Source organism: Pelophylax lessonae (genome assembly GCF_965119305.1).
Source record: "Pelophylax lessonae genome assembly, chromosome: 4".
Classification (NCBI taxonomy): Eukaryota; Metazoa; Chordata; class Amphibia; order Anura; family Ranidae; genus Pelophylax; species Pelophylax lessonae.
The window spans coordinates 601069221-601088701 of record NC_138771.1 but is presented as its reverse complement, the minus strand read 5'-3'; the positions used below and the strand labels follow the sequence as shown (position 1 = coordinate 601088701).

The 19481-nt window shown below is 43.6% G+C and overlaps 1 protein-coding gene across 1 annotated transcript in view; it reads left to right on the top strand.

The window, feature by feature from the left end:
- The window catches only part of KANK2 (KN motif and ankyrin repeat domains 2), a 51259-nt gene extending 33894 nt beyond the window's left edge, over positions 1–17365 (top strand). Inside the window, exons 10-12 of the mRNA XM_082257271.1 lie at positions 7953–8153; positions 15666–15758; positions 16747–17365. Coding sequence (XP_082113397.1) covers positions 7953–8153; positions 15666–15758; positions 16747–16803 — 351 coding nt within the window. The 3' untranslated portion in view covers positions 16804–17365. The remainder of the gene's footprint in view (positions 1–7952; positions 8154–15665; positions 15759–16746) is intronic.
- The last annotated feature ends 2116 nt before the right edge of the window (positions 17366–19481 follow it).

Below are 19481 nucleotides of genomic sequence, written 5' to 3'. Positions count from 1 at the left end.
CAGAAATCTTTCCCTTAGTTAGTAAACGCAATAACTTTTGCGCAAACCAATCAAAATACGTGTATTGTGATTTTTTTTTTACCAAACATAGGTAGCAGAAAACAAATTGGCCAAAAATTTAAAAAAAATTAGATTTTTACATATTTTTTGGGGGGAATTTCATATAAAAAAATGTTAAAAATATTGTTATTTTTTCAAAATAAACGCTCTTTTTTTGTTTATAGCGCAAAAAGTAAAAATCGCACAGGTGATCAAATACCACCAAAAGAAAGCTCTGTTTGTGGGGAAAAAAGGACGTACATTTCGTTTGGGTACGGCGTCGCGCGACAGCGCCGAATTGCAAAAAGTGGCCTGGACGTAAGACAGCAAAATCCTCCGGGGGTAAAGTGGTTAAAAAAAAATAAAAAATAAATAGGAAAAAAAAATAAAAAATTTTAGCCGCCCCCGTCACCGTTAGCTCGCGCACAAAAAAAAAACGTATACGGAAGTCGAGCCGCGAATGAAATCGCTGTTCAAACCACACATGTGAGGAATCGCCAGAGCGTGGGCAATAATTAAAAAAAAAGAGCTACACTCTAACTCTAAACTGGTAACCGTTAAAAAAATTTAAAGCGTCACCTATTGAGATCTCTATTGAACGTAGTTTGTCGCCATCCCACGGGGGGGCGCAAGTTTAAACCGTAACATGTTGGGTATCTATTTACTCGGCGTGACATCATCTTTCACAATATACAAAAAAAAATGGGCTAACTTTACTGTTTAGTATTTTTTAAATGCAGTGAAATGTGATTTTTCAAAATTTTTCCAAAAAAAGACCGCTGCGCAAATACCGCTTGACAAAAAAATATTGCAATGACCGACATTTTATTCTCCAGAGTCTTTGATAAAAAAAAATATATAATGTTTGGGGGTTCTAAGTAGTTTTCTAGGAAAAAATACTGGTTTTATCTTGTAAACAAAAAGTGTCCGAAATAGGGCTGGGGCTTAAGTGGTTAAAAAAAAATAATGATAATTTTTTCTGCATTTACAGCTGAGCTCCAGGCACATGATAATTGGATAATTTGATGCATTCTTGCATATTTATGTTTTAGTTTGGCCTGAAGATAGGAGCGCTTTCAGTGTGCAGTGCAGAGGATTGTGGGAGATCATTTAATGGCAGAATTCAGGCCGTTCTGCTAGCAATATTTTAAAATAGATTTCATTACTTTTCAACAGAATACATAACAATTAAAGGGTCAATCCAACCAATCCTGATAGTTTAGTTATAGGTGGAGCCTGGTGGTCTGAGTCAGATCCTGGCTTCATATAAGTCTTGGCTGTTCCAACAGCGAGACCTCCCGTCCCTACAATAGTTCCCAACTCTGTTCCTGTTGACGGGGGCTTGTGGGTGCTCCAAATCATGTCTCAGTGTTTCAGCTCTACCTGGTAAATTCTCAATAATATTAAAGAGATAGTGGGTATGGCTGTGCTCTTTCATGTGGTGGGTGTGTGTTTCAAAGTGCTTAGTACTTTTTTGCTATTCCATATACCAATACGTCAAGTAATGACTTCTCGGCCTTTTGGCTAAGATCAAGTGTAGTATCTGTTCTTATCAGTGTTGGAATGGAGCCTGAAGGTTAGTATCGGTGGTGGCCGAAGTTAACCGGGGCGCTCTGGGCGTAACTGGAGGACCGGAGTAGGCCAAACCAGAGAAAGCCGGATGGTTCCAATGCCTTCCTGATTTGAATGGGTCCGCCCCTGTCAGTTTGAAGGGAGTGGGAAAGCCGGGCGACCATGGTTAGTACTGCTCCTGGATGTAATTGGTGGGAGTGCGGATGGTGAGGGGAAGGGCCTTTCCTCTTGGGTGAATTTGGCTAGAAGGGGGCCATTTTCTATACCCTCGAGGTTGGGCTCTCCCTGAGCTGTCTGCATTCCTGGCCTCCTGACAGGAAGGGCTACACTGGGTCTGGCCAGGGGCTGAGACCGAAAGAGCCCGTGGTGTACGTGCCCCTGGGGTGGCAGCCCAGGGGTGCCTCAATCTCACTGGTGAGGGGCAGCTCACCTGAGTTTTTGTGGCACCTTGGTCACTGCACCATCACACTTTTTCAAGCACCTGCCTCTTGTGGTGGGCCTTTTGGCCAACACCAGAGGAATTTTTTATTCCTGGCCGGGGGGCCTGCCGAGGTCTTGCACTTAGGCACTACCCAGCACTTCTCCACTTCCCTTTTCCCCACTCTGTTTTTCTTTGTTGTGTGTCACGTTTGTCCCTTTTGGTTGAGCACTTTTGCACGACTTTGATGGCGTAGGTCCTCGGGCCTGCCCTGTAAGTCTTGGGAGGAGGTGGATATGGCCTTTTGGCTTAGTTCGCCCTCTCCCATGGGGTCTCCCTTCGGGGGAGCCCCACCTAGTACTCGGGGTGGGCTGTTTCGGCAGTCCCCCTGAAGAATGGGGTCTGCCCGGCTTCGGCTGGGTGGACCTAAGTGAGTACCTCAGTCCCTGTCAGGAGCTTCGCGCCCCGGGGGATCAGGGTCAGGGCCCTTCCTCTTCGGAGGAGGGCCATGTGTACGCCTTGTGCACTTTTTGTGTGTCCACGTTTGCGTGTGTGCACTTTTTTATGCACCGGGTGTAAGTCTTTTGAGTGTGTTTCACACACCACGGGCTTTAAAAAAAAAAAAAAAAAATACGTCAAGTAAAATAAATAATAAGTTGATGTGGCGACTATTAAACCAAAAAAATGAGCAAACACTGGCTTCATAATACACTGCACAAAAAAAAAAAAAGAACATTTTTTTTTTTTTTTTTGAAAATTCGTATTATTACAAAACAGAGCCGCTGGGCATTCCCTGGCTCAACAACAAAAAATAAAAGAAAACACACAATAACAAAAAAAATAGAAAAAACAACCCCAAACAAGGCTGCACCCAGCTGCTACAAAAATATTTGCATCACTCTCAAGGATCGTGCGAACAGTAACAATCCATTCACCGTGGGACAGTCCAGGGAGGATGGCAAAAGTCCTGACTCCACTGCACATAGAGGGAACAGATATCAATACCAATCAAGGTCCCGAGGTCATCCCATCAGAGCCCTCAGCATCATTAGTTGTTTCACAAGATTCCAACCAGATGTCCCAAACCTTCGCAAACTTCTGTGGGCAGCCTCTGTTGACATAAGTTGCCTTGTGAAGCGGAATCACCGAGTTCACCAGGGATTTCCGCGAGGAAAGGGTGGGCGCATCAGGCTTCCGCCATCTGAGAACCACCAATTTCCTTGCGTAAAACAGCAAAAGGCCCAGAAGAGTGCGAGTCGCCACAGAATGAGCTAAATCATTCACAAGTCCCAGAATACAATATTCAAGCTTGAGAGGCACGCGGATGGTGGTCACTCGAGCCACAAAGTCCAGAATCTTGGTCCAGTATGCAACCAAGGGCACACAATGGCAGAGCATGTGTGTATAGGCAGGGTCCACTGCACTACAGCGCCAGCAGGATAATCAGAGTATAGCATCAAGTCAATTAAACTCCTGGGATATTGATCTGGTCAGTTAAGTAGCAGAGGGGGTTGTTAATCAGTTTCAGCTGCTTTGGTGTTCATGAAATTAACAACAGGTGCACTAGATAGGCAACAGAGATGACTTCCAAAACAGGAATGGTTTTATAGGTAAAGGCAACTGATATTTTTTCCCTACTCATGTATTCTGACTGTTTTCCACTAGTTTTGTATTTGGCTAGGGTCAGTGTCACTACTGGTAACATGAGGTGATACCTGGACCCTATAGAGGTTGCACAGGCATTCCAACTCCTCCAGGATGGCACATCAACAGGTGCCATTTCCAGAAGGTTTGCTGTGTCTCCCAGCACAGTTTCAAAAGCATGGAGGAGATTCCAGGAGACAGGTAGTGACTCTAGGAGAGCTGGACAGGGCCGTAGAAGATCCTTAACCCATCAGCAGGACCAGGATCTGCTCCTTTGTGCAAGGAGGAACAGGATGAGCCCTGCCAGAGCCCTACAAAATGACCTCCAGCAGGCCACTGGTGTGAATGTCTCTGACCAAACAATCAGAAACAGACTTCATGAGGGTGGTCTGAGGGCCCAATGCCCTCTAGTGGACCCTGTGCTCACTGCCCAGCACCTTGGAGCTCAATTGACATTTGCCATTGAACACCAGAATTGGCAGGCCCGTCACTGGCACCCTGTGCTTTTCACAGATGAGAGCAGGTTCACCCTGAGCACATGTGACTGACATGAAAGGGTCTGGAGAATCCATGGAGAACGTTATGCTGCCTGTAACATTGTTCAGCATGACCGGTTTGGTGGTGGGTCAGTGATGGTCTGGGGAGGCATCTCCATGGAGGGACGCACAGAACTCTACAGGCTAGACAATGGCACCCTGACTGGCATTAGGTATCGGGATGAAATCCTTGGACCCATTGTCAGATTCTACGCAGGTGCAGTGGGTGCTGAGTTCCTCCTGGTGCACAACAATGCCGGCCTCATGTGGCGAGAGTATGCAGTCAGTTCCTGGAGGATGAAGGAATTGATACCAATGAATGACCCCCACGCTCACCTAACCTAAATCCAATAAAACACCTCTGGGACATTATGCTTCGGTACATCCGACGCTGACAGGTTGCACCTCAGTCTGTTCAGGAGCTCAGTGATGCCCTGGTCCAGATCTGGGAGGAAATACCCCAGGACACCATCTGTCATCTTATTAAGGAGCATGCCCCAACATTGTCAGGTATGCATACAAGCACGTGGGGGCCATACAAATTACTGAGTACCATTTTGAGTTGCTACAATGAAATTTCAGCAAAATGGACTAACCTGCTGCATTATTTTTTTCACTTTGATTTTCGGGGTGTGCCTTTGTATTCAGTCCTCTGTAGATTGTTTTATTTTCATTTCCATTAAATGATGTGGCATCCTTTTGTTTCTAACACATTACCCAGTCCATATCAGTATAGATATCTAGCATGATATTTTTCCCCATTGAGATCTGATGTGTTTCAAAGTGTTCCTTTAACTAATGTGCCACCTGGCACACCCCCTGCGCACGCCTATGACTTGATTGCTTATAGATTTGTCACCTATAGATCAATGTTTACTATATTTAGTCCAAACAAGTTCAGGGCTTGGTGCAGGTCGGATCCATCATCCAAACGCAGAAAAAGTCCAAAAATTGAGACCGCACTCAAGGTAGTAAGATGAAAGCAAATGAACTCCTTTATTCCTCATAAATGAAGCAAACAGACAGTGCACAAACAGACGTGTCGGGTTGACGCGTTTCACGATGCTGTAGATCGCTTACTCATAACCACACACACCTATATTTAGTCCACAAAAGCACGTCACTTTATTAACTTTATTATTAATATATAATACATTTTTTGCACATATTATGAAGCCAATGTTTGCTAATTTTTTTTTTTTAATTAGCCACCACATCAACCTATTATTTATTTTATTTGTCGTATTGGTATATGGAATAGCACTAAGCACTTTGAAACACACACCCACCACATAAAGAGAGCAGCACCATACCCAGTATCTCTTTAGTATTTTTTACATAGACTCTACCTAAGTAGTTGTCTTAGTGGAGGCAGCAGCTCTCACTACGGCACACAATTAAATATCTGCGTGGAACACCCCCAAATTTTTCTATAAATTCTTAATAATAGTGGTCACAACAGAGGTTGAGGGGTGATAAAACCCAGTGGTTGAGCCAAATATTTACTGGCCCCCAATGGCTCCCACTTTAGCTGCACAGGCAGTGGCCACAGGAACAATAACCCCATGTCGCTTTTGACGGACGTTACCCATGTGGCTGCTCTGCAAGCTTCCTGAAGCCATGTGCAATGCTTGCAGTGGCGGTGTGTTAGTGTGGGGTTTCAGGGGGGTTAAAGCAGTAAAGCAGACAGTGAGGAGATGATACAATGCCTAGTCACTGCCTGTCAAATGCTCTCTGAAGAGCGATCCACATTTGATCAAAGCATGTGTGAACAAGCCCGTAAATACCGATCAACCAGGCCAAGTGGTGGACACTGACTCAGGAACCCACCAATAGCGTTGGGGGCATATGTATGTGCGGCTACAGAGCGAGGAATGCCTACGTTGCTTATAATTGGCTGTCTGCTGTGACAGCTTTTTGGCAGGGTAGCTCAGGTGGATTTGGACAGTGGATCACACTTCAGAGGGCGATTGCTGTGAAGAAGCATTACGTTGCCTCCTTACTGCCTGTTTTAATCGCTAAAAGCCTAAACCACCGTGCCACAACCACTTACATTGCACAGGGTTGCAGGGCAGTTGTAGTCTGGCCCCATTCAGGTTATTGGGCCACTTTCAGATGGCAGTACTGTTACCGACAGCAAGTATTGACAAGGGTGGAAACCCTTATCCACTGTCTTTACAACTTAAGGCTCAGTTTTTACCAACTCTAGTGTAAATGAGGCCTAAAGTTTTTTTTATGTTTTCCTGCAGTTTTGCTTTATTTTATATAGAGGTAGCACACTTAATGTCTTATATGTAGCATATCTGCTGACCAAGGGCAGCTTTACACTTGAGGGTGTATTCATAAAAAAGCCTCTGGACAAATGACAAAAGCATTCACCCAGCTGTAATTTTTACCCTATATTTTGTCTATTAGGTTTATTTTTCAATGATCATCAGCTCCATCTAGAGGCCATAATGGCATACCTCAATAAGTAAAATACCACCTTATGAACACTAGATGGAGCTGATGATCAGAGGAAGTAATCCTATTAGGCAAAATACAGTAAACATTTGTTACAGTGTTCTGTCAGAATACTGCTACCTATCAGATTCTGCAACCGGAAGTGACGTACGGACTAGAACAACTTACTGCGCATGCGCCATGCGTTCCAACATGGCCGCTATGCGTTCCAATAGGTTTCCTAATGTGATAGAACACGAAGCAGAGGCGGACATCTTCTTACACCCACTCAAGTCTTGAATTTTACATTTATTTTAGCAGTAAACTCACTTTATAGACTGAAATAGACTATTTCATCGTGACCGAGGGAAATAGTCTATTTCACTAGATAATCAGTTTGTCGATGAGCAGTGCGGGGTGTACCAAGATGGCCGTCGCCACCTTCTGCCTGCAGGTTACTCGCTATACTTACTAGAATACAATAATAATACAAATGTTATACTGTGATTCAGTATATAAGGTGAGTTTACTGGTTAAATACATGTAAAATTCAGGACTTGCGTGGATGTAAGATGTCCGCCTCTGCTTTGTGTTCTATCACATTAGGAAACCTATTGGAACGCATAGTGGCCATGTTGGAACTATGTCCGTACGTCACGTCCGGTTGCAGAATCTGATAGGTAGCAGTATTCTGATAGAAAACCAAATTTTTACTGTTTTTTGCCTAATAGGATTACTCCCTCTGATCATCAGCTCCATCTAGTGGTCATAAGGTGGTATTTAACTTATTAAAGTATTCCTGGAAAATATCACATTAGAAAACCTATTGGAACGCATAGCGGCCATGTTGTTCTAGTCCGTACGTCACTTCCGGTTGCAGAATCTGATAGGTAGAGGTATTCTAATAGAACAACGGCTGGGGAAATGCTTGTGACATTTTGTATAAACAGGCCTGTTACTAAAAAATGTTGCACTGTAATGAATACACATATAGAATGCATCATCTAGTAGTAGTTAGTCACATTCAACTGGACTTCTGTAACGCTAGAGATGTTTCATAGCAAAGCCAAGCCACTTCTTCAGTTCTATTGATTGTCCACCTGTAAACTTTGGGATTTATTCCTGACACGCATTGGAACTGAAAAAGTGCCTTGGATGAACTATGAAACGTCTTCAACATTCCAGAACAAGTCCAGCTGACAGTGATCACTATGAGATATACCATGACATGGATCAATGAGAACCTTCACCGACATAGAATGCATCAGAACTAATTCCCCTCTCTTTCTCTTTCATCCCAGGCTGGGCAGACCGCTCTTATGTTGGCAGTAAGTCATGGACGTCTGGATGTGGTACGGGCTTTGCTGCAGTGTGGGGCAGATATCAACGTGCAGGATCATGATGGGTCTACTGCGCTCATGTGTGCGTGTGAACATGGCCATGCTGATATAGTCAGCCTGCTTCTGACAGAACCAGCTTGTGATGTGTCTCTTACAGACAATGTAAGTCATGACATAACACTACTACCTATTCAATTCACAAGAGGAGTCTGTAGTAATAGAGGAGCTGTATAATACAAAGATATTGTAAGTGTAGCGCTCACCTCGCAAGGGCCGCTGATTTGTGTCCCAGGTTATTTTTTCCACAAGTGCAGCGGCAGCCAGGCAAACAGCAATGCTCACTCCTCTATCTCAGCAAACAGTCTAGGGCAGGGATGCCCAACTGCTGGCCCACAGGCCATATGAGCCCTCTGATGTGGCCTGCGACCTCTAGCTCTTGGATGGCGGATCGGCAAGCCCAGATCGCGGGTTCCCGATCCACCATCCTAGAGCATACATGTTGAGAATGAAGCCAGGGGCAGAGGTAGAGAAAGCGCCCACTCCTATAGCGCTGGCTTCTGTCACAGGCGAAGTGATACCAAATGCACTCTGCCTGGGACAACAACAGCCATCGATACCCGCAGGGTGATTCCTGAACTGAAGATTCTGTTTAAAGGTGAGTTTTTTTAACAATAAAATCACATAGCAATGGGCTATGGTTACTCTGGGCTGCTTTAAAATTGATCTGTAGGTGAAGAGCAGTGCACCTGCGGGTTACCTGCACTGAGGCATAGACATCTGTTATTACCTGTAGGTTTGGTGCCCTTTCTGAAAGTGCGCCAAAACTCCTGAATGCACTTTCAGAAACTGATAATAATGATAATGATAATAAGGAAGACAGTCTATAGCTTAAAGTGATGCAAGAGAGAAAGGTAAAGTCCACTTGTGGTCTGGTGAAAAAAACAATTAGTGTGACTTCCGTGCTCGCAGTTTCCCACCACCAAGCATTATCTGCCTCTCACCTTAATAATGCGACCCTGCAGGGTCAAATCGCATAAATCTCTCAACTATTCAAGGAACACAGCTCCAAGCACTCAACCATCAGATATTGCAAAGCAGTCCTTCACCGCAGAATATATGTCTGTTATAAGCGAAACTCCAGGATACATCCCCCAGGATATGAAATGAAAGAAAAGGGGATCTAGTGCTCTCTGTATGTATTGCCAAATTTATTAGCCTAAAGATAAGAATCACTCTTACATGGTATCCAAAGAGTAAAAGCATATAAAAGTTTGCAGAGCCTGCAGCGTGCTGTGCCGTGCTTTGTTACTTCCTGATTGTGGCCGTGGATCAATGGACCAATCCCCCGTACGCGTTACGTCCGTGGTGGGCGTGGACTTCTTCAGCGGGGATAACGATGTGTCTCTAATCCGGCTCTTTATAGTTATAAACTCCGCCCTCGTCCTACCTCCGGCGTTCACCGTCGCCATGGGGACTCAAGCCTCCTCTAACAGGAAGTGGACAGGCAGGGACAGAGTGTATGGTGCCTCCTCATCCTTCTAAGTACAACCTCCGGTTTCAGCCATCACTATGAGAACTTGCATTCGACCCGGAAGTGGATGGATATTATTTAGTGAGAATGAGGAAGCATTGCCTAAGCAATAAAGATTTTAAAATAACCTTTTTGCGAATTCAATTTGAATCAGGGCAATTTAAACTGTATTTGACTTTATAATAAATAATGCAATATAAATGCAAAATTCTAATATATGAATCAATCAACGATTCTTGCTGTTGATCCCATAAGACCCTGGTCATATCAGCAATTGAACACAAGATGGCAGCACACTGCTCACTCTGTTAAAATCACATTAAACACAATAGGATACATAACAATAAAAATGTACATGCTAAACATAAAAACACATTGTGTACACATAAATACAAGTTTGTTTTAAAAATCACTAAAATATATATATAATTATATAAACATTTATATATAAAAGATATAGAAGAATATATTAAATGACCGTAAATTAACCTTTTATCTATCAGATATAAAACAATTGAGGTCAAAGTCGACGTTAAGTCCTAAAGGTGTTAAAACTTTGGCCTCATAAATCCAGAAAGATTTACGACGGCTAAGTTGTCGGATAAAGTTACCGCCTCTCCAATGGTAACTAACTTTTTCAATCTCCCAGAATTTCAGACCACTGGGATTTCTCTGATGGTGGTTTCTAAAATGCCTTGATACGTTATAAGTTATTAGACCTTTGCGGATGTTATTAACATGCTCTCCAACCCGTACATGCAAAGCTCTCGATGTGCGTCCAATATATTGCAACCCACAGTCACACTCTAACATGTAAACCACACCCTTGTGTGGTACATGTTATCAAGTTCTTAATTTTGTAATTATTTTGTGTGACTGTGGATGTAAAATCTTTCCGCCTTTTTAAATTTCCCTTACAACTCTTGCAAGTGGCACACTTGCCACATGCATAAAAGCCTGCTAAAAAGGGGAATAACCCATTGTTTTTCATATGAGGAGGATCTACAACTCCTGGGGCAACTTTATCTCTGAGGGATGGGGCTTTTCTATAAACAAATTTGGGTTGTTCAGACAAAACTGGACCCAAAACCCTATCCTCTTTCGAAATGGCCCAATGTTTGCAGATAATTTGTTCGACTTTTTATGTTGAATATTAAAATCCAAGACCATCCTAAAATCATTATCCAACTCTTTGGATCTGGAATTATCCAATAAACTTTCCCTACTTGTATTTTTAACCCATTCCAATTCTTTTTTCACATCTTTTTGTGCATATCCCTTCTCTAAAAACCTTTCTGCTAAAACATCAGAAACATCATGTGAAATAAAATCCTCCTCAGTGGTACAATTCCGCCTTAAACGTGTGAATTGTCCACGGGGGATGTTGCACAGCCACTGTCTGTGATGGCAGCTATCTAAAGGAATAAAAGAATTTAGATCCGTAGGTTTAAAATAGTTGCATGTTTTAACCACTTAAGCCCCGGAAGATTTTTCCCCCTTCCTGACCAGGGGGTATTTTGCGATTCGGCACTGCGTGATTTTAACGGACAATTGCGCGGTCGTGCGACGCTGTATCCAAATGAATTTGGCGTCCTTTTTTTCCCACAAACAGAGCTTTCTTTTGGTGGTATTTGATCACCTGTGCGATTTTTTGATCATGCGCTATAAACAAAAAAAAAGCGTAAATTTTGCAAAAATAGCAATATTTTTCACATTTTTTTTATATGAAATTCCCCCCCAAAAAAATGTAAAAATCTAAATTTTTTAACATTTTCGGCCAATTTGTTTTATGCTACCTATGTTTGGTAAAAAAAAATCGCAAAAAGCGTATTTTGATTGGTTTGCGCAAAAGTTATCGCGTTTACTAACAAAGGGAAAGATTTTTGTCATTTTTGTTGTTTTTTTTTAACGCGTAATGGCGGCGATCTGCGATTTTTTTTGCGGCACTGCGACATTGCGGCGGACAGATCGGACCCTTGACTGACATTTTTGACACTTTTGGGGTTACCAGTGACATTTCTACAGTAATCAGTGCTATACATATGCACTGTTACTGTAAAAATACACTGGCAGTGAAGGGGTTAACTTTTTTTGAAAGGGAGGGGCTATGTGTGTCCCTAGGGGCGTGCTTTCTACTGTGATTGGCTGTGGCTTCAGATGTATGAGGAGTGATCAACGGTTCTACATAGTAGAACCGTATGATCATCCTTCATACACAGGGGAGAATGACAGGCAGCTTGTTTACACAAGCTGCCTGACTTTCTCCCTCTCCCCCGCCGATCGCAGAGTGACCGGCGGACATCGGGTCCGCCGGTCACACGCGCGGGGGGGTCCGTGACCACGTGGGAGCGGGAGTGCGCCTCCGGGGGCGCGCGCTCGCTCCCTAGGCCCTCACAAGCTAGTGACGTAGCCCTACGTCACTTTGCCTGTGAGGGGCTGACTGCCGACGTAGATCGGCGTTAGGCAGTCGGCAAGTGGTTAAATACACCATCAGCCTTATACACTTCTAAATCTAGAAAAATAATATGTTCATTTTGTAAATTCCAAGTTAAGATGATATTTTTATCATTACTACTTAATTTGTTCATGAAAATTTCAAGGCTGTCCCTGTCACCTTCCCATATCATGAACACATCATCTATGTAACGTCGATAGCATTTGAGTTGTGGGAGTGGATTCTCAAAAACTACGTCCTCCTCCCAGTGGGCCATGAACAAGTTGGCCACACTGGGAGCGAACTTAGCCCTCATCGCAACTCCTTTAACTTGTAAATAAAAGCAATGGTCGTACCAGAAATAGTTTTTCTTAAGGCAAAATTTCAAACTCCTCTGGAGAAACTTTCTTTGTTTTCTAGATAACTCTAAGTTGGACAAAGCCCATTTTACTGCACTTAACACGTCTGAGTGATCTATAATGGTATACAATGATCCCACATCAGCTGTTATCATTATACACTCTAGAAACTAGACAGCGTGTTCAGTATTTGTATAATTTGCTTTGTATCTTTGTATGAGAAAAGATTTTGTCTTTTGCACAACAGGCTGGAGAAAGAAATCTATATACTCTCCCAGCCTGGCCGTAATGGAATCAATCCCATTCACTATGGGACGGCCAGGGGGATTTTCTAATTGTTTGTGAATTTTTGGCAAACAGTAGATTATAGGCGTCCTGCAGAAAAGGGGAACCAAGTAAAGGGCCTCTTTATGGCTAAGTACACCACTTGATTCACCCTTAGTGACCAACCAACGTAGTTCTTTCTTGAACTCAAACATAGGGTCTTTAGATAGAATCTGGTAAGTAGAGCCGTCACTTAGGAGTCTCAACATTTCGTTCTTATAATAACTATAAAGAGCCGGATCAGAGACACATCGTTATCCCCGCTGAAGAAGTCCACGCCCACCATGGACGTAACGTGTACGGGGGATTGGTCCATTGATCCACGGCCACAATCAAGAAGTAACACAGCACGGCACAGCACGCTGCAGGCTCTGCAAACTTTTATATGCTTTTACTCTTCGGATACCATGTAAGTGTGATTCTTATCTTTGGGCTAATAAATTTGGCAATACATACAGAGAGCACTAGATCCCCTTTTCTTTCATTTCATATCCTGGGGGATTTATCCTGGAGTGTCGCTTATAACAGACATATATTCTGCGGTGAAGGACTGCTTTGCAATATCTGATGGTTGAGTGCTTGGAGCTGTGTTCCTTGAATAGTTGAGAGATTTATGCGATTTGACCCTGCAGGGTCGCGTTATTAAGGGGAGAGGTAGATAATGCTTGGTGGTGGGAAGCTGCGAGCACAGAAGTCACACTAATTGTTTTTTTCACCAGACCACAAGTGGACTTTACCTTTCTCTTGCATCACTTCAAGCTATGGACTGTCTCCCTTATTATCATTATCATTATTATCAATTTCATTGTTGACTCTGCATTTTGGGTAATTTAATTTATTATAAGAGGGTTTTTTTATGACTGCGCTGAACTATGTTTTACGTATTATGTTGAAGGTGTTCAGATTGCCCTTGAAGTGTTAGCTGCTGGTTTATATATTGTTCAAAAATTCAGCGCTGAATCTTTATTACATATAACTTTCAGAAACTGCACCACACCTGCAGGATATAATAGAATTCTATGGCAAAGTGTAGCTAACCCGCAGGAAGCCACAGGTGTACTGTGCTGCACCCGTGATGCAGGTAAACTGCAGGGCTTCAGTGTGAAAGCAGTCATTGTGGCCCACGACCGGTTACCAAGTCACTTAAGTGGCCCTTCCCTTTTTACAAAAGGTTGGGCACCCCTGGTCTAGAGGTTGCCTTTTTAAAGTTTATTGCAGAATAACTTGGATGGGGCTTAGGGAAGCTGTGGGCTATTCCAAACACTGAACAAGAATGTGAGGACACTCTTCAGTTTGCAGCTACTTCTTAGAACAGCCACTTTAACAATAGAACAATAGGACATAGAATGGACAGCACTGGGACACCACAAGGAATGGTCCAGGCCAGGCAAGCCTTAATGTTAGAGCACCAGGGGTTAACATTAGAATTTTCAGCTGAGCTACCTAGAAGGACAGCAGCCCTTTTGGTTGGGAACCTTTCCTCTAGGAAAAGAACCCCGCTGCCTCAGGCTCTAAACTATTTATGCACTCTCCTGGCCACCTTTTGGGCATTCTCCCCTAGGGATTAGCTGGAACTACTGTACATAAATATTAAAGCTGCTCATCTGAAGCTCCCACCCACTCCATTTTGGAAACCTCAAGAAGACAGGGGGAAGCAATGAAACATGAAGAGCCCAGAGCAGCTCAAAGCAATCACAAGCTGCTCTACTGATTACAGGAGAGCAACAAGAACTACATTTGCCTCACCTAACTAGCAGCCTATCTAGGCGGGAGCTACATAAGGAACATATGCTGTCTGTATAATGCAATAAAGGAACCGTATAATATACATAAATGACCAAGATCTCTTAGAGGAGATGCATACACCAATCTGCCATAATATTAAGAATACTGACAGGTTAAGCGAACAACATTGATTATCCTATTACATTGGCATCTGAAAGTTGGTGGAATACGTATATTAGGAAGCAAGTAAACATGTTGTTCATGTATTTGATGTATTGAAAGCATAAAAAAGGAACATTGCAGTTTTCTGTGTATGGGACTGTGTAGTCGCCGACTGGTCATAGTGCCCATGCTAATCTGTGTCTACAGTTAAAAGTGCCTACAATGGGCATGTGAGTGTCAGAACTGGAGCATGGATAATAGAAGAAGGTGGCCTGCTCTGATGATTCACACGTTCTTTTACATCATGTAGATGGCCGGGTGTGTGTATTGCTTACCTGGGGAAGAGATGGCACCAGGATGCAGTATGGGAAGAAGACGAGCTGGTGGAGGCAGTGTAATTCTTTGGGCAATGTTTTGCTAGGAAACCTTGGCTCCTGCCATTCATGTGGATGTTACTTGACACGTACCACCTACCTAAACATTGTTGGTGACCAAGTACACCCCTTCATGGAAACGGTATTCCCTGATGGCAGTGGCCTCTTTCAGCAGAATAATGCACCTTGCCACACCGCAAAAAGGGTTCAAGATTGGTTTGAGGAGCACAACAAAGAGTTTGATTTGCTGACTTGGCTTCCACATTCTCCAGATCTCAATCCAATTGAGCTTCTGTGGTATGTGCTGGAAAAACAAGCCAGATCCATGGAGGCCTCACCTCATAACTTACAGGACTTAAAGGATCTGCTACTGATGACTTGGTGCCAGATATCACAGCATACCTTCAGAGGTCTAGTGGAGTCCATGCCGCGATGGGTCAGGGCGGTTTTGCTGGCAAAAGATGTACATACCCAATATTAAGTGGTCCAGTCATCAGAATGTTATGGCTGATCAGTCTATATAACTAGAAACTCTCTCCAGAGGGGTCTGCCCTGTGTATAAGGTAATAAAGAAGCTGTATAATACACAGATATGACTGGGATCTTTCTCCAAAAGAGTCTTCACTGTATATTATATAAAAAAGGAGCTGAATAATACACAGATATTACTAGGATTTTACCTCAGAAATGTGTGTGCTGTGTATATACTACATTGTGTATAAGAGATTAAACTGCTATATTTAATTGTATTTATCTTTCTAATAGGATGGGAGTACTGCTCTGTCTATTGCGCTGGAAGCTGGGCAGAATGATATAGCAATGCTTCTATATGCTTATAATGCCAAAACATCTAGTTCAGTAAGTACATTCTCTCTCATCACCGGGTGACACAGATAAGGGAAACTCTGGGACATGAAGTCTGTCCCTCCCACCACAGGGTGACACTGATAGTAGGAGTTATATGACATGGAGTCTGTCCCTCCCACTATAGGGAGACATAGACAGAGGGAACTATGTGACATGGGGTCTGCCCCTATTATCACAGGGACTGACTAAAGGAGTTATATGACATGAAGTCTGTCCTTCCCACCACACGGTGACACATAAAGAAAAATAGGTGATATGGATTTAGTCCCTCCCACTACAGGGTGAAACCACCCAAGAGAAGCTATATGACATTATGTCCATCCATCCATCCCCTGGGTGATACCACCCAGGAGGAGCTATATGACATGAAGTCTGTCCCTCCCACCACAGGGTGACACCACCCAGGAGGAGCTTTAAGACATGAAGTCCGTCCCTCCCTCCACAGGGTGACACCGCCCAGGAGGAGCTTTTTGACAGGGAGTCCGTCCCTCCCATCACAGGGTGACACCACCCAGGAGGAGCTATATGACATGAAGTCTGTCCCTCCCTCCACAGGGTGACACCACCCAGGAGGAGCTATATGACATGAAGTCTGTCCCTCCCTCCACAGGGTGACACCACCCAGGAGGAGCTATATGACATGAAGTCTGTCCCTCCCTCCACAGGGTGACACCACCCAGGGGGAGCTTCGTGAAATGGTGTCTGTCCCTCCCACCACAGGATGATACAGACAGGATCATACTGGTAGATATTGTTTTTTTTTTTTTCCTCCCATCACATTATTATTAGGTATTATTTTTATTATAGGTATTATTTAGGACAGTCCTGTCCATAGCACCACAGCTCTTACTACTGTGTAACATTACTTATAGTAGCCCATGTGATACTGTTGTTTGATTTAGTTTGAAATACTATATCAGGATAGTTGGGAAAACCTTTGACCAAGTATTGATAACACATTATGTATATTTTCTTTCAGAGTGGTGGTGAACAAGCAAACACGCAGCATGTGAACCCAACAGATGAATCCCAATAAGAGGAGGATTTTGGGTTTGGAGGTTCCACCCATCATCATCTACGTCCTGTGTCTACCCAATCAGGGGGCTGAGGTGGATGGGTACCAATGTCTGCCGTCCAGAGACACTGCACTGCAAGAACCACTATGCACCCAGCTTCAGCACCATGGAGAGAGGGAAACCAGGGGGTGGGACAGGTGGATGGGGTTGTCTACCAGAGGTGAGCAGTGAAGGACAGGACAGGAGTCGGAGGTTTAGGGAGAGTTGAGGAAGAATGTGTATCTTTGAGACACCCGAAGGAGAGGAACTGAAGATAAAAACATACAGACAGAGGGAGCAGAAGAAACATCGACCAATCAGATTCCAGCTTTAATTTTTTGCTGCAGGCCAGAAAATGACAACAGACTTCTGATTGACTGCTATAGGCAAGATTTCCTATTTTCAATGCTCATGACATAAAAGAAACGATGTACTGAAAAAAAACTTAGACTGCCGTAGCTGAACTCTTCTTTTCGAAATCCTGGTTGAGGAGTACAATGTGGATCTAAAGGCTCCATTACTGTCTGAGTCACTAACCAGCAACAAGTATGCAGATCAGGTCAGCGATCCGGAAAGTATTGGAGCCAGAGACAGTCAAGCAAGTAGCATTTTCAGATATTCACCAATAGCAGCCTTCGTGTTTCCCTCAAGACAGTTTTCTTTTAACCACTTCAGCTCTGGGGGGGTTTTACCCCCTTCCTGACCAGGCCATTTTTTGCGATACGGCACCGCGTTGCTTTAGCTGACAATTGCGCGGTCTTGCGACTCTGTCTGCTAAAAAACATTCCCAATAAAAAAATGTAAAAAATCGAATTTCTTAATCAATTTTGGCCAATATGTATTCTGCTACATATTTTTGGTAAAAAAAAAAAAAAATGAGTGTATATCGATTGGTTTGTGCAAATATCATCTAAAACTATGGGATAGATTTATTGACTTTTTATTTTTTTATTGTTTTTACTAGTAATGGCGGGGATCAGCGATTTTTAGCGGGACTGTGACATTGCGGTGGACAAATCTGACAATAAGTGACACATTATTGGGGACCAGCCACACCAATACAGTGATCAGTACAAAAAAAAAAAAAAAAAGCACTGTTACTGTATAAATGACACTGGCAGTGAATGGGTTAACACCAGGGGCGATCAAGGGGTTAGGTATGCTCCTAGGGAGTGCTTTCTAACTGTGGGAGGAGTGGATGCACTAGAGGAAAAGAGAGATCTGTGTTTCAGCTTAGCTGAAGCACAATATCTCTCTTTTACTCCCTGACAGAACAGCGGTCTGCCTTGTTTACATAGGGCAGACCGCCATTTTGCCTTTCCTCTGAACGACCAGCGGGTCCGGGCGCCCATCACAGCCGCCGGACCCGCTAATTGGCTCCTGCTGTGTCCAATCACAGCAGAAGCATCGCTCTGGTGGGGCGCGCGTGCACCCCCTACATCGCGTGCACATAATCACATACATCTACGTCATTTTGCGCAGCCAGGCCGCCCTGTCGCAGCATAAATGCGGTAGGCGGTCTGGAACTGGTTAAGGACTGACCTCTTAAAATATCTGAAATAAGACCTGTCTGGATTTGCTCTCAACAGCCAAATCCAGACTTGTAGCTTCCAGATGTCTTTTTCAGGTGCAGTTTTGAAAATGAAGGGCCCATTCACACTATTGCGTTGGTACAATGCGGTGCCATCCTAAATGGCTCCCCAGTGCAGCAAGCCAACAAATGTACATTACGGTGCAACACAACACTTGACAACGCTTGTGCAGTACAGTGCACTGCTGAAAATGTTGCATGCAGTTTTTTTGGTCCATTGTGGTGCATTGGGTATCCTGTTAAAACGAATAGGCTCTCCCAACACAATGCATGGTAATTCACATGCACCTAATGCACCACAGTGGATCCTGCTGGTGTGAATAGGTCCAGATTGTCCTGGGATAGCACAGATCTCATTACAAACACATGGAGGAATGGAGGCACATGTGTTCTTTTTTGGCCTTAGCAACCAACATTCAACAACCAAATAGTCACATTGGTTGTTGAATGCAACCAAGACAGTTTTAGGGTACTTTGATTAATAAGGGAACTTCAGGGGGACCTCCTATTTAATCAGTTAGTTGGAAGCAAGAACTTACCAAGGATAATAATAAAAAAATGATTAATCAATGAAGTGATATCAGACAGGGCAAGAGCCGAACAGCAATTTACTATACTGAACTACTCAAGGCAGGCACTGCTTGCAGGTTATTATTGCTATACCTATATCTCCAAATTTAGTGAACATCCCTCAAAATCTTTGAATTCATTTGCACAAAGCCAGGTCCATGAAGACATGGTTTAAGAAATTTGGTGTTGAGGAACTGGAGTGGCCTGCACCTGACCTCAACCTTAAGCCCCGTACACACGTACCGATCGTCGGCCGAACGATCGGCCGTCTTTTGTCCAGGGCTGTCCTGTCTGTTGAAAACTGCAAAAGACTGCACACGAATTTTGTCGGCCAACAACAGCCGACTGCAGAATTGATGTCATGTGATGGTTAACTTTCCTTGCCTTTTTGCTTTTCTGAGCATGCCCAGTCTTGCTAATCTGCTGTCTGTCGGCCGAAATCTGTACTGACTGGCGAACAATCGGCCGTTCTGGTGTTGGCCAACAAAAATTTTAATG